Genomic DNA, 15,804 nt, shown 5'->3' on the forward strand with positions numbered 1-15,804 from the left:
AATGATGCTGTTTGATATGCCACACCTATCAGGTGGATGGATTATATTGTAAAAGAAGAACCTGCACCTTTTGCAGGTTCTTCTTTTACCTTTTGGTCAGTAGGCCTACATATTTCTGAAAATCGGTAGGCTATGGTTTTTGGTTTTGGTTTGGTGAACTAAACTCGAAACATAGGCTACTTATACACAAATAGCTGTGCATGGTTGGTTTCTGCCTGTTCACAGTGACTGTGCAGGAGTGACCTGGAAGACGAGCGGGTTTTGAACATTAACTTTAGTGTCAATCTTTGAGCCCAGCGGAACACACAGCACAGACACCGCTTCCTGCAGCCTCCACCCACCGCTCTGTCGTCTGCACAGCTGTAAGTTCCTCCACGACTTTGAAACCGTAAAACACAAACTGAATCTGGATGCAGGAATGTGTGGCAGATTTACAAGTTCGATCAGGAAGTTGAAGCGTAGTTTAGCTCGATGAGTCTTGCCGACAGACATAACCAAGTCACATGACCGATCGCTTCTCTTCAGGCTGAAACTATGTTTGTTTTGTTGCTTATCAATCTGCAGCTGATCCCCGCGAACTCTACCGACCATGGAAATCTCATTTGCAGGCAAACGAGCTCTGGTCACCGGAGCAGGAAAAGGTAAAGCAACACTTAACACAAATACACACACAAGACGGAAGCCAACGTGCGTACACTGACACCACCAGGCTGTTTTAATAATCACATCCTCTCCAGCCTTACAACACACACAGAGGATTCATCCCAATATCCCTCCTCGACTCCTTCGTCTTCTATCCTCGATCACTTGACCCGGAAATCGATTGAGACTCGTCTTCGTGTAGGACGTCTCAATACGTTAAATGCGCTGTGAGGAATCGAGGAGTTGAGGAGAGAGAAGAGAGGAGGCTTTCAGAGGGGAGGGAATCGAGGTAGGGGGAATCGAGCGCAGGCCTCGCAGAAGTCTTTTACCGACCGACTCACATGAACACATTATGTGACTCTGAGCAGGACACGGTGCATATTATAAATAGGCTACAGAACGTAGGTTGTTCCTCATGTGCAGGTTCAAGATTCAAGCTTCAAGACAACTTTATTAATCCCCTAAAGGGCAATTTCATTTGACAGCTCGCACAAGAACACACACACAAAGTAAAAGTGAAAAGTAAATAGAGAATTAAATAGTGCCAGGACGGTAGAGCACCCTATAGGCAGTGTACTTGCTGCAGTGGCTGTGGGCTTGTTTCCAGCCTGTGGCCCTTTGCTGCATGTCACCCCCCTCTCTCCCCCTTTCATGCTTTTTGGATCAAAAATGGCTCTTTTGTTAGTAAAGATTGCCAGCCTTTGGCACACACACACACACACACACACACACACACACACACACACACACACACACACACACAGGGTCTAAATTTTCCCATCTACACTCAAGCCCTTGAGAATGTTTTAACTGATCACAAAAGAAACAATGAAACATTATAGTCCTGGGAGTATTTTATAATTTATTTATGAGTTTAACCGTTCAAATATTTCTTCTGTTATTGATTCAATTCCATTGTCCCCTAAAGAGACACTTGTCTTGCAGCCAGGAGAAACATAGAACACACAGACTTGAACATATAGAGTAGGCTACATGAAACATAATAAATCAGTAACAGTGAGAACATGACCCCAGCTACATCAAAAGATTAAAAACTGTCTGAAGCCACAAAATTATTTGAGTCATATGAGTACTAATAGGTCTAAATGAGCATTCACAGGTATGTTTTACCAATGGATGGCTACTCTGCAGTGAGCTATTTATGATTTTTGGTGCTTTAACTATGCAGCATTTGTGGTGATATAAAACAGAATCTGTCCTGGCACTACTAAATCATTAATTCCTCAAAGACTTTTACTTTTTTGGATTTGGAATCCATCGGTAGTCCAGCTGGGAGACCACCGGCATAAGGCAGTTACAATGGGCCCCTGTGCACGCTATTATGACAGGCCCTAGTTCACGCTATCGTGCACATATCGTCTTGTCACATGATCAGAGACTTGACACTGGATAACATCAGCATACATATTACCCAGCAAACATCATTGCATATCTGTATATAACAAAAAATACCAAAGAAAATAAGATTTAATTTAATAATTTTAATAGCTGATTTATAGTCATAAAATGAGCATATCATTTTGTTACAGATGCTATTGCATTTTTCAAGGGCATATATAGCAATTGCACTGTTTTTAATTTAATGGGTTCTTCTTTGAACACAGGCATATTTCCAAGGTGGCAGTTACTCATGAGGGCCCATTCTCCACCCAACACATTGTTGGAGGGCCCACTCACTTTATGGGCCCCCCACCTCACAGGCCCCAATGCAACTGCACTGCCTGCGCCATCTATATTTAAGTCTCTGTGGGAAACTCAAGACTAGCCAACAGTATTGAGGGTCAGCAAAGATAAATGAATATTTAAAAGAAAAAAAGTGAGTAATTTCCATATGATGTTTTTTTTTTTTTGTCAAAACCACCAGGAGCCACTTGAGAAGGGCTCAAGAGCTGTAGCTTGCCTACCCCTGAGCTACAGTGTCTTTAGGTTCATCATTACTTGCTGATGTTGTGCCGTCAAAAAGTGTTCCAACTCACCAGAACTGAATTTGAATTGTAGTGGAGGTCCCAACATTTCTAAACATGTCAGGCTGAATGTTGGAGAAATGCATCTAAAATGATGCACAGGACATCCAGAATATTTTCTGTTGGTAGAAGAGTGCAACCATAAAAAAGAAAACAAAACCCTCAGGTATTGGGTGTAAACATTCATTTCACACAATGTAAGAGTCAGGAACATGTTTGATTTAATTTGATTGACTTTCTTGTCTACCTCAGTGGAAATGTATACAATGCACATAACACAGCACACCATTAGAAACATACAGAATTAGTTTAGTGCAAATGGGCAAATGAAGCTTTTGCAGACTGCATAGCCTCCAGGCTACATGTGGAGAGGGGTTTATTTGTAAAGTTAAAGGATAAAATGTGGGATTCAAGAAGTCAAAAACCTACAGCATTGAGATAAGTTAACCATTTTGAGCCCTTTAAAGAGAGAAAATTACAAAAATATAACAATACATGTGGGAATGACACATGGGACTTAAAAGCAAGAGGGATACACACACATTGTAACACTGAGTGAAAGTGTTTTGATACATGAAATCATGATTAGGGCATGTACCAGGTACCTAGTTAAAGAATGGGAATAAATTAAACAGCGACAGAGATATACCCTTTAATAGCTTGCAAAATTAAAAATAGCTGATAGAGCTAACACAAGTAACATATTACGTCATATTAATCAGATTTTGGAAAACTCTAGAAGTCAGGAAATTAAAGCAATCACCGGCTAGGAGAAGGAATTAAAAGTAGTTATACCTCCAGACATCTGGAAAGACAAAAGTAATAATACATGTACGACTACGAGTATTATTGGAAAATCAAATACGTTTCTTTTTAACACCTGTTATCCAAGCAAAGTGCTTTAGCTGGTGGAGAAAATGTGGGGAGGTAGAAGCCAGCCACACCCACATATTCTATTCCTGTCCAGATTTGCAGCAATATTGGACAGAAATAAGGGGAGCGATAGACAGCATTTTCCAGCGCTTACTAATTTTGGGGCCTGAGCAGCTATTACTTGGCCAAACACCACAGCTACTCTCTCAACACACGAATAGGCTACATATCTTTTGGAACTTTAAGAGTAGCCACACTTAAACAGATAACAAAAAACTGGTTGAAACCGGAGGCACCACAACTTAGAAAATGGAAAGTTAAAATTAACGAGATCTATAAAATGGAGATGATAAAACCACAGCATTAGGAATCTAGCTAAACTATTTGATGAAAGATAGAGGAGAATGCAGAAAACAGGTATTATACAGAAGTAAAAGGCAGGGGAAAGTGAGAGGAGATGGAAGAGGAGAAGGGATGAAAGGAAAGATGGGGGAAAGAGAAGAAAGAAACAGGATGTCCCCTGAACCAAACCAATTCTTATTTCTTATTTGTCTTTTTTTCTGTAGTGTATCTTCTAAGTGTCTTAGTTATTTTATTGACTTTACTTTTGTTTATTATTTATTGCAATAATCCTATGTATGCATAAAGGTATAGATGTATGTATTATTATTAACTATCCAGTCATATCTATTTTATTATTATTTTGTTTGTTTTTTTTTACTTGTTTTTGTTATTTGAGATATTGGGATCATGGGGTGGGATGGGAGGGATGTACCGTAGCTATTGTAATAATGTTTTGATACTAGTATTAATGTGATAGGGCCTACCTGCTGTATTGGAACAAAAAACTTTTTTTTTTTTAGATTATTTTTTGGGGCTTTTTGCCTTTAATATACAGGACAGTGTGAAATGGGGGGACGACATGCAGCAAAGGGTTGCAAGCTGGAGTCGAGCTTGAGACCGCTGCGGCGCGGCATCGCCTCTATACATGGGGCGCCGGCACTATCCACTAACCCCCCCGATACTTTAAGAAATATTATCACGTTTTTCTTTTATAAAATCCTTTTTGTATCCAACAGAAAAAGAATGTAGAATGTATCATCATTTTTCCACACATGTAGGAGTTTGGTATCAAGAGGACACATTTTAAGTTCCCCTATGTGTCATTTATGAGCAGTATATAAACTGCTGTCAGATATTTGATAAATGGTGTTTAACACACCATGATGTAGCTGGAGGCTGCTGTATGAACAGATGGTGAATGACAATATAGTCAATCACAGACAATCCTGCTTTACAGGAGAGGTTATTTGTTAATTGTTGACAAATGCTATACATTCATACACGCTCAGATTGTCCTTATACCTGATTATAACTAAACCTCTGTATAGTGAGTTCTAAAGCATTTATTACATGTTTGTTCACTGCTCATTAATCCTAAATACTGGGACTGAAAGTTAAGTGTAACCGCTGAAATTAATGAATTGATAAAAACTGAGGTGACAGAAATAATACCAATTAAAAATTAAAAAACTGATGCAATTTCATGTGAATTTTGAAAGACTGATGGAGGCATGTGATGAATTTGCACATACCCACACAGAGTCTTGTCAGTTCCAACACACTGAGAAAAAGGAATAGAAAAGGCTTTGTTCGTGGAGCGCAGTGTGGCAAAGCCTGAGACATGTGTGGAATGTGTGTGTGTGTGTGTGTGTGTCAGCTCTGGTGTCACAGCAGCAGCTCTACTCTGTAATAAGTCTTTGTGTTTATGGATGTTTTGTGTCCCAGGGATCGGCAGGGCTACGGCTCTGGCTCTGGCACGCTGCGGGGCAAAGGTCACGGCGGTCACACGTACGCAGGCTGACCTCAACAGTCTGGTGCAGGAGGTACTACACTTACTTTGACTCATAGTTATATGTAATGAATAGGAGAGGGGGGAGAGATTCCAGTGGTAATGACTTAAATCATTACGTCATCTGACAAATGAGGACGGTTATATTCTTACAGAGCTGATTGTGTGAGGGTTCAAACTCTGTGCACTAACAATATTGTTGGAACCTGACCTTTGTAACGGGTCTCCAATTAATGGGAACTTAAGGTTCAAAGTATCAAAATGGCTATCAGAAATAATTAATAATTATTATTAATAATTATGCTAAATAATGTGACTTAATTTACATTAAATCACCTCATGGGGCACCATTCCCGGGAAGGTAAAAATGATAGCAGTCTCATCATACACTAAACTTTTAATTTGGAATTCTGATTAAGTAACTAATAACTGTATCCAAAGTTGCCACATTAATAGTAAAGGTTGAAAGATTTTGGAGTTCTTGACATAGCAGAGGATAACTATTCATTCGTTCTTCTCCAATATTAAACAGACGGCAGGTACGATTCCAGATGTATTTATTCACAAGAAAGCAAAGCAAACAAAACCCCAGAATTTTAAGTAGTCACTATATACAAGCATAGGTGTGTTTACGTGTGTTTGGATGTGGGTGGGAGTATGTGTGTGTGTGTGTGTGTGTGTGTGTGTGTGTGAGAGAAACAAAGGCCGTCTGGCCTACAAAACAAAATGGCTGGAAGACAAGATGTCCGAATCAAAGATAGCTTCAGACCAGGGGAGGGTTTGCCTGACCATGTGGTTGGTCAGGACAAAGACAAAGGAGAAGAAGCAGGAACCTTGAATCTCCTCTTTGGGTGTAGCTATGTTGTGTGAGTATATATGTATGCGATATGTGTTGCAAAGGGTCTGGGTACTCATAAGTCATTGGAAACGCCATATCAATACCTGTAACACATGCACTGATAAAGGCTAACAGTCCTGCTCAGCTTGTACTGCTGTAGAGCTGGGAGGCTAGCGGAGGCTAACTGACTGTGCTGGCAACTGAGTGAAGTGGAGCCTGAGGAAGCACCGGATAGCCCCGGTTTCACTACAGGCAGATTCACTCGCCACAGGGGCGAGGAAATAAAACCTAACAGGACATGATTCTGTTTTTACTGTATTCATTGTTGAATGGATTATTATTGGTTTAATATTCACACTGAGCCATTTCTGTTTTTGTCCTTCTCCTTCATCTCCTCCTCCGTCTACTGTCTGCACTGGCTTCCTCTCACAGTGTGCATCCATCAGCCCTGTGTGTGTGGACTTGGCAGACTGGGGGGCCACAGAGACAGCCTTGCAGGATGTTGGCCCCATTGATCTGCTGGTGAATAATGCTGCCTATGCCAATCTGCAGCCATTTCTGGAGGTCACACCTGACCAGTTTGACAAGTAAGATTAAATACTCTCTGATGATGATATCCAACTAGAAAGCTGCCGCAAAATAAATACTCAGAGAACACAACATGATTTAGAAATTTTGAGTTGGAATATACAGTTTCACCATGTGGCAAACTGTATGTTTATTATGTTCTAAGGTGTCTTTCATCTCCAGGTCATTCAATGTGAATGTGAAAGCTGTGCTGCATGTCTCTCAGGTATAATGATGGCTCAAATCCACATCAATACATAATTGTTTTTTTGTCTTTTTCCTCTTGTTAGAAGCTGGCCAAATGTAGATGATGTCCAGATGTTTACATAGACTTTGATGCAGTTCGGCAAAAGCACATGTTTTGATTGATCTAACCATTTACACTAAACTCAGGTTTTGGTGTCAAGGAAAATATTGTATCCTTCAATATTACAATTACAGGAAATATGGTTTAATCGCAGCATTAGTTTGAATTCAGATATTTGTATCAAATTGCTCCTGTTGAGTCAAACAGAATTGTGTCTCTGTGGTCAGATCGTGGCTGGTGGTATGAAGGCTAGAGGATCAGGAGGCTCCATCGTGAATGTGTCCAGCCAGGCGTCACAGTGTGCCCTCAGAGACCACACAGTCTACTGTGAGTACCACAGGAACAGCCATGTGCCAACATTCACCTGAAACGTTTCCCTGAAGAAAAATATTTCAGTTAGCAGATCTCTTGAATGAAAGAAGCTAGTAGAAGTGTTCAGTACATATCTGAACATATCTTTAACAAAATCTTTAAACTGAACTGACTGTACCGAATCATCATTGCTGACTGAATCACTGCTCCCCACTGGTGACCAAGAGCACCACTGTCATCTTAGCTGTGAGATACAGAACAATACTGTCTGGTTAAAGGAATACTTCATCCCGAAATGACCATTAGTATATCAGTTACTCACCGTGAATGATGAATTCAAAAACTGAGGACAGGAACTGAGGTCTCGATGAATTGAGGTCATAAGTGGCCACATTTAACAACAGCAAAACTATATCAAAACATCCATTTTCAAACTCTCACACAACTTGTGCAGTATAATGCAGGTTTCATTTATCCAGTCATATGCTCAGTACCTCCCAAACAGACAGCCCTTTTTGACAAGGAACTGAGCGAAAAGTGAAACTTACCTATGTTCTCTCCAAAGCCAGATTTCATTGACAAAAACAGTAGTTTTCCATTTTAACTTTGCTTGTTTGTATGTGACTTTGGTAAATCCAAAATAACCCTTTCAAACACCAAAGTCACACGGCAACACAGACAAACTAACTGATCAAGGCAGGTGGCATGGTGGTGCAGTGGTTAGCATTGTCGCCTTACAGTAACTTGGGTGGAGGGTTCAAAGCCAAGAAAAGCCCAGAGGGGTGGGGAAGCCCTCCTGTGTGGCTGTTCTCCCCGTGTCAGTGTGGGTTTTCTGTGGGTACTCCGGCTTCCTCCCACAGTCCAAAGACATGCAAGTTAGGTTAATTGGGTGACTCTAAATTGCCCATGTACTAAACCATTGTGAGTGTGAACGGTTGTCTTTCTCTATGTGTCAGCCCTGTGATAGTCAAGCACCCTGTCCAGGGTGTACCCCACAATGTCAGCTGGAATAGGCTGATGGTGGATGATGTTACAGGCAGCAGAACATTCACCATTGCATCTCCAGACTCTTTCATGCTTGTCACATGTGCTCATTGTGAACCTGCTCTCATCTCTAAAGAGAACTGGGTGCCAGTGGCAGTCCTGCCAATTCTGGTGTTGTCTGGCGAATGCTAATCGAGCTGCACAGTGCTTGGCTGTGAGCACAGGTCCTACTATAGGGGCCCTCACGCCACCCTCATGGAGTCTGTTTCTGACAGTTTGGTCAGAATCATGCACACCAGTAGCCTGCTGGAGGTCATTTTGTAGGGCTCTGGCAGTGCTCCTCCTGTTCCTCCTCACAAAAAGGAACAGATACTGGTCCTGCTGCTGGGTTGATGCCATTCTATGGCCCTGTCCAGCTCTCCTTGTGTAACAGTTGGCCTCTGGTATCTCGTCCATGCTCTTGTGCTGGGAGACACAGCAAACCGTCTCATGACTGCACTTATGGATGTGCCATCCTGGAGGAGCTGCACTACCTGTGCAACCTGATTGGGCTGCAGGTACCGCCTCATGCTACCAGTAGTGACAATGACACTAGCAGAACACAAAACTAGAGCAGAATCAGTCAGGAAGGATAAGGAGAGAACAACTGTCTGTGGACACCACATGTAAAACCATTCCTTTTTGGGGGTTGTCTTGCTTTTGCCTCTCCATTGCACCTGTTGTCACTTTCATTTGCACCAAAGCAGGTGAAACTGATTCACAACCACTTGTGCTTCCTAAATGGACAGATTGATATCACTGAGGTTTAACTGACTTGGTGTTACACTGTGACCATTAAGTGTTCCCTTAATTTTTTTTGAGCAGTGTATTTATTTATTGTGTGATCATTACATGAAAAACACGTTAATTTGTCACATGAAAAAAAAAAAAAATGAGGAGTTGTATGGTGTTTCAGTGTTGTACACCAGAGAGCAACATAAACCTGCCAATGCCAAATCCAAAGCACTTTTATTAATTTACATATGGAGGTGCAAGGGAGCTTTTTCTTTTTTGAGATGGAGTTACATTGTCTATGTTAAAATGATAAACAATCAACTCTCCAATCACAGCTTAGGACGTGACCATGGGTGATGCTTGGTGTCTGACGGCAGCCATGACAGACAGCCTTTCGCGTTAAAAAAGCTTCTTGTGGATCAGCTGTCTTGAGGGACATTACTATTGACAGGACATATAGTTACAATTGTAATTGACTGAATGCAGTTTTAGGAATTCTCAGTCACAAATTCTTCCATAATGGGACACATAATATATTTCCCTGTTAACTACTCTGCTAACCACTGTTTAGCTGATTCAAATATTTGTAGATTTGTATCAGAAGTTGCAGAGGGCAGCACTGAGACTGCAAATGAACAGGGCCCATGTTTCACTGCTGCAGCCCTGGTAAAGTTCCTGTTGTCTAAGTGTTCCTGTCATTGTTCAGGTGCCACTAAAGGAGCCCTGGACATGCTGACTAAAGTGATGGCTCTGGAGCTGGGACCCCACCAGGTAGAGTCATTCTTACATAACACAGCAACCTCTTTCAATAATTCTCATCATAGTTTGGCTTGTTACATTTTACAGTCAGCTGAGTGAACATTATTTAGCTTGATCCCAGAATTGTCATTAGTAGCCACGGTGGATGCTGTTTAGCAAATTTACAGTGTTTTTCTTAATGACAGTGCAGTGAAATCATGTGCACAGAAAAATAAATAAGCACAATTAAATCTTATTAATGTGTGTCTTCTATTCAAGGACATGTTTTAATAATGAGAGGATGAATGGTGCGCTCAGTGATTGAATATTGGAATAGTTTTAACTGAATTGTCAGCGTTGTGTTCTGATCAGATCCGTGTGAACAGTGTGAACCCCACAGTGGTGATGACTGAGATGGGTCGCCAGGGCTGGAGTGACCCCGAAAAAGCCAAGACCATGACGTGCCGCATCCCTCTAGGCCGCTTTGCAGGTCAGACACTACAGGCTGTATATACATGCTGTTGACAGTGATCCTATCCCCATCCATAATCTATACCTGCTGGAGCCTATCCCAGCATGCCTTGAGTGGAAGGCAGGGTGCACCACGGAAAGGTCCATCTGATTACTACCTGCACATCTTCAAGGCATAGTTTCACATTTGGGAAATGTGAGATGACAGGATAATAATGTAAAAATATTGTTTTTAAGATTTCACAAGGAACTGCTCCTAGTTACTCTTACAGTAATTTTAAGAGGTTGGGGGAAGCCCAGAGTCATAACACCATAGCCAGAGTAGCAAATCTTTATAGATTTAAGTGGAAGATGGTGTCATGGAATGGAATAAGCTTCCTCTGTTTATTAAAACTGAGGTAGGCACCTCAATTTTGGTGTTTTGGGCAAAAAAAACATAATAGATTTTGAGCATATTGTAATTAAAGTAGTTTGAGAGAAAACTAGACGTTTACCTCCTCTTGCCCTTCTTTTCAGGCTTTAGAAAATCTAGCCTGTGATGAGAGTTGCTATTCCAGCATTGGCAACAACTGCCTACACTGATAGCAACCCAAAAAAAGTTAGATGGGCTCATAGTCTGACAATAAACACACACAACGTGTCAATATTGGCAAAGTTTTTCAGAAATGGAGAGAATATGTTGGTAACAGTTTAGCCTTCTGCTAACTGGCGCTGAAGGCTCACGACTGCTGCTTTAAGTAAAAGTTTACCTAACTGACGTTATTTAGAGCCTCGAATCACAGTGTGTCCTTCGCCTCACTCCCCGCTGCCACAGACCACTTCACTTGGAGAAGCGCGGCCAGCAGCTCTGAAGCTCTGAAGACTGACCCCCAGTGAGCGGCCACAGCAACTTGAATCAAGCCAGCACAATCTGAGGAGCCACACAGTCCCTACCTGCTGCCGGATCAGCAAACTTTCTGTTGCTGCCGTTACACAGGTTAGACCCAATGCTGGGACCCAACAACAACCCGCTGGGACACTCTGCTTTGGGGGGTTTGTGCTGGCTGTATTCAAGCTGCTAGTTGCTGACCAAAGGTCCGTCTCCAGAGCTCCTGCCGACTCTCCTCCCAGGGAAGCAGTCCACAGCTGCAGGGAGTGAGGCAGAGGGACCATGGGGTGGCTAGCAGCAGATTCTCGCCTCATTTGTGGTCCGATATACAGAGAGAGCGGAGCAAGGAGGGGCTGAATGAATCAACTTTTGCGCAACTTTACAATGAAATGTGATAAAGAAATGAGTGTATGGTAAACACGTTACTGTGTAAAGCGTGTGCATATGCCTTTGGTCATCTGGTGGAAGGGGCTTAGGACAGAGAGGGGGGAGCTGCAGGAGGAAGAGGTATTTTCGATAGGAGGGGGTCAAAGGCAAAGGCTAAACCTTGGCTGATAGATTGCATTCCTTTATAGAATATGAAGATCTTTATTATTTTTTCCATCTACTGTCCACTTAATTGATCTTTGCATCTTTATTTATTTCTCAACTGTTATCTTTTATGATTTCTTTCCTGTTTTTTCCCCTATCTAAAAGATCTTTATCAATTATTTGGTCATGATTGTTCTTTGTTCTTTGTTCTTCTGCTCCCACCACTCAGCCTCCTCAGAGAGTTCATCCTAGGGTTCTGAAAAGGAGGCTGATGGTTAATTCAGATTCAGGAATGTGGATTCACCCTCTCCTGCCCATTCAATCTACATGCGTTTTGTGTTCACATTCTCTGCATTAATGTCTAGCATGTTCTTGGTCAGTGTTGGACTCTGCTGACTTGAATTGCCCCCAGACTGACTTGTCACCAATTCTGTTTACGGTTTTCATTGATAGTCGGGATCCCTAGGTGTCGCCAAAGAGTGCATTTAAATCTAAATCTAATGTTACTGTCAGCTTGGACACAAACAAAATGCCCCCAGTGGTGCAGTTATGCAGTGTATGCACATACTATACATACTTACACTCAATAAAAGTGTTAACTGAGCTCCCTGTGTGTGTGTGTGTGTGTGTGTGTGTGTGTGTGTTTACAGAGGTGGAAGACGTGGTGAACAGTATTTTGTTCCTGCTGAGTGATAAGAGCAACATGACTAATGGAGTCACTCTGCCGGTGGACGGAGGCTTCCTGTCCTGTTGACAAACTTGAGCCTCGTCTCAGGACACTGCCCCCCTGTTCAGAGGGAAAACAACAAGTACCTCCTGTCTCATCATCTCACTGCATTATACAAAAGAGGTCAATTTAACATAGAAATTAAACTCAACTACTGCACAAATCAACCTTTAACTTTTCTTTATTTGTGAATTATATTTATTGTAGTATTATAGTAGTATTAATATGTCATATATGTTTCTTTGGTAGTTATGGTAATAATTTTGATAATTATTGGTAGCTACAGGGCACCACATGTTTGCAGGTGAGGTTAGAAACAAGACTGAGTAATGATGATGTAGAATATTTTAAAGGTCTATTGTTTAGGATTTAGTGGCATCTAGAGGTGAGATTGCAGATTGCAACCACCTGAAATTCCTCTCCCATGTGCAACGCGTATAGGAGAACTACGGTGGCTGATGCAAAAACGCTGATGGCCCTAGAGCCAGTGTTTGGTTTGTTCATTCTGGGCCACTGTGAAACAACATGTTGGGCTCCATGGATTCTGTTAACCCAACCTGGTCAGGACCCTTCAAAGGTCTCACAAAATAAAAGCAGTCATGTGATGAATAGCAGTAGAGAATTAAAAACACATTTTCCAACATAAATTATGTTTATTTTCTGACATATCTCCAATTTCTGCATTTTCTTTAGACATTGTTTTGTTTCACGGTGACACTAGCTGAAAAGGTTGGGCACCAGTATACTTTAGATAGCACTGTAAAAATCCATCTGTTATCTGTGACCACTCAGAGGGGTGGGGCTGATCCCAGCGGGTAATTATAAATATGTGCACAATATGTTTTTTGGTGGATTTAAAAAGTGGTGTCCAAAATCAATCTGTCACCCCCCCCACCCCCCCGCACACACACACACACCCCTCCCTCTGTGCTCCATGATCCCTCCCCTCCAATCTCGTGTCCCCCTCCCCTCGGAAACTAAAATTAACGGCAGCTTTCACAGTCATAAGCCAGCATTGGCATACAGTTATCTACGTCACAACATCCACAATAAAAACGAAATATTACCTGTTCAACAAAAACTCCGCTGTATCAGCATCACTTTTCAGGCCCAGATCGTGCCGGAGCTTTCTCCATCGGTCAAAGGATGACCCGATGTTTACTCTGCTTTGAGCCCTCAATTTGTCGCATTTTCTCTTCGTTTCTGCCTTTTCAGAGGCAGACTTACACTTCTTTTTGGCCTTTGCCGGTGGGGCAAGCAGAGGCTGCTCGCTGCTGTCGCTCTCTTTATTTTCCATATCGAAACTCATGTAGCTGAATCGCTCAGGGCCTTACAAACCACTCATACTTTCAAATGCGGAGTGGGGTTGGGACGAGGCGGGACCAGGAGCAGAGGAGTGTCAAAATGGAGCAAGGGGATTGGATGGAGGGTAAGAGAGAGAGAGTGCAAATTTGAGCAAGGAGTAACTCTCATGCGGACCGGATGGCTGTGATTGGTCAATTTCTTTGCAGGCCTGCAGCCGCCAGAGAGAATGGATTTTTTTGGTTCCTTTTGCTCTTCACATTGTGTAGCTAGCACTATTGGGCCATAACCACCATCTAAATGATGTTAATAATAATGATCAATCTTTCTAAAGACCATAGCTTTAAAGGGGCAAAAAGCGAAATCGTTTCACCGCTAGGTTTGCTGTTGTGCACTGACTGTAGACCAAAACAAAGTGTGTCATGAGCCACACCTCCCTCTATCTCTGCTTTCCACCCCCCACCCCACTCACCTCGTCTGTGCAGGCGAGGACCGCAGCATCTCCACGGACTATTACATCCAGACGGTCCCGGTGTTTCTTCCGTCGGCTCCACTTCACTCAGCTGCCCGATATACCCGCTGCTTCTTCCCACATTAACCTGAATAACAAGCCAGGGCTCGGTGCTCCGGTTGGATCCAAACGGAGAGCTGGTGCCAACGTTAGCTGGGAAGCTAGCAGAGGCTAACTGGCTGTGCTGGCAGCTGAGTGAAGTGGAGTCTGAGGAGGAAGCACCAGTTAGCCCCTGCTAGCTGGGAGGCTAGCGGAGGCTAACTGGCTGTGCTGGCAGCTGAGTGAAGTGGAGCCTGAGAAGGAAGCACCGGTTAGCCCCGGTTTCACTACAGGCTTTTCACTACGTTAGCACTAGTCAGCTGCCACGCTAACGTTCCTACTCTTCTCCGTGAGCCCGTGAGCTCGCCACGGCTCCGGCTCACGGAGAAGAGTAGGGACGTTAGCGTTAGCTCCTGGAGTTAGCACTAGAGCTACTACGGCTACTGGAGTAACTTACATATGGAGCGCTTCTACCAGCTCTTCTAGTCACTGAGCCTCGTCTCCATCTCAGCAAATATATTACATTTATTACAGGTACCATCATCATTGAAGTAGGCAGGGGAATAGCTAAACACAGCCGCCAGGCTGCCCGCCGGGCTACATTTTACAATGCTAATTGCAAATGTTAGCTGGGCTGCCGGGCTACTCACCTAACACAACCGTAACGCCTGACCCATTGCTGGGACCGAGCCGCTAATAACTCAAGCTCCGGACATTAACCCATGCTACGATTGTAACATTAAATTTAATTGAATCGACATAGCGACATGTGCCTAACGTTACTGTAACACTAATTAAAACAGACATTTGACTTTATGTTGTACCTGTCCAGGAGAAGAAGAGCTAGCTCCGAGTCAGATTGTAGCCCCTTTAGCTCTCGCAGTGCTCTCCACCTTGGAAATGCAAGGCCAATGTTAATCCGAGTTCTGTCCCTTTCTTTATCCGACAACTTCTTCGCCAACAACCGTTGTTTCTTTAGAGGTAATGTCAGATCCTGGTCGTCTTCAGGTGGACGTTCCGCTCTCTGCCATTTCATTTCGAAAATACGCGCTGCCATTGCTCACTGGCTGTAGCCTTTTATAGGGAGGGAGGGCCAAGGGCTCCGAGAGGAGGAGGAGGAGGAGGAGGGGGGATTCACATGAACGTACATGAACGCGCAGCCGGACCAGCTTGTAAACAAGGGGCTGGAGATCAACACAGAGAGGGTGTGTGAGGTCATGCTATACTCCAGATGAAATCACACCTCTAGTTCTTCACATAGCAATTTTTTAATTCCTTCAATCTAGAAATGATGAATTTCGCTTATTGCTCCTTTAAGTGGTTAAATTATTTAAGATTGTGAAGTCTGTTACAACTTTCTTCATTCCCAGGTTATGTCTTCAAACAGCCAATGACACTGGACAAGATGAAACCAGAGAATGTTGGGACATTTTGCTTGGAAATAACTTAAATGAGTGATTATCAAAAAAGATAGCAGTAAACT

At 42.7% G+C, this 15,804-nt stretch overlaps 1 protein-coding gene across 1 annotated transcript; it reads left to right on the top strand.

Annotated features, from left to right (window-relative positions):
* The first annotated feature begins 230 nt into the window (after positions 1-230).
* Positions 231-12,727, top strand: dcxr (dicarbonyl/L-xylulose reductase). The gene is made up of 9 exons (XM_050059177.1): positions 231-362; positions 565-641; positions 5,289-5,386; positions 6,623-6,777; positions 6,941-6,983; positions 7,292-7,391; positions 9,841-9,905; positions 10,245-10,362; positions 12,393-12,727. Exons 2-9 carry the CDS (start codon positions 590-592, stop codon positions 12,494-12,496), a joined length of 735 nt encoding a protein of 244 aa, XP_049915134.1. The 5' UTR covers positions 231-362; positions 565-589; the 3' UTR covers positions 12,497-12,727.
* The last annotated feature ends 3,077 nt before the right edge of the window (positions 12,728-15,804 follow it).

The sequence above is a fragment of the Epinephelus moara genome, chromosome 13 (assembly GCF_006386435.1).
Source record: "Epinephelus moara isolate mb chromosome 13, YSFRI_EMoa_1.0, whole genome shotgun sequence".
NCBI lineage: Eukaryota > Metazoa > Chordata > Actinopteri > Perciformes > Serranidae > Epinephelus > Epinephelus moara.

What these genes read in the sequence shown, in the direction of transcription:
- dcxr (XM_050059177.1), top strand. Translation starts at nt 590, where the DNA reads ATGGAAATCTCATTTGCAGGCAAACGAGCTCTGGTCACCGGAGCAGGA. An exon ending in ACACCTGACCAGTTTGACAA is followed by an intron (nt 6,778 to 6,940) that starts GTAAGATTAAAT and finishes TTTCATCTCCAG; the next exon opens with GTCATTCAATGTGAATGTGA. An exon ending in CTGTGCTGCATGTCTCTCAG is followed by an intron (nt 6,984 to 7,291) that starts GTATAATGATGG and finishes CTCTGTGGTCAG; the next exon opens with ATCGTGGCTGGTGGTATGAA.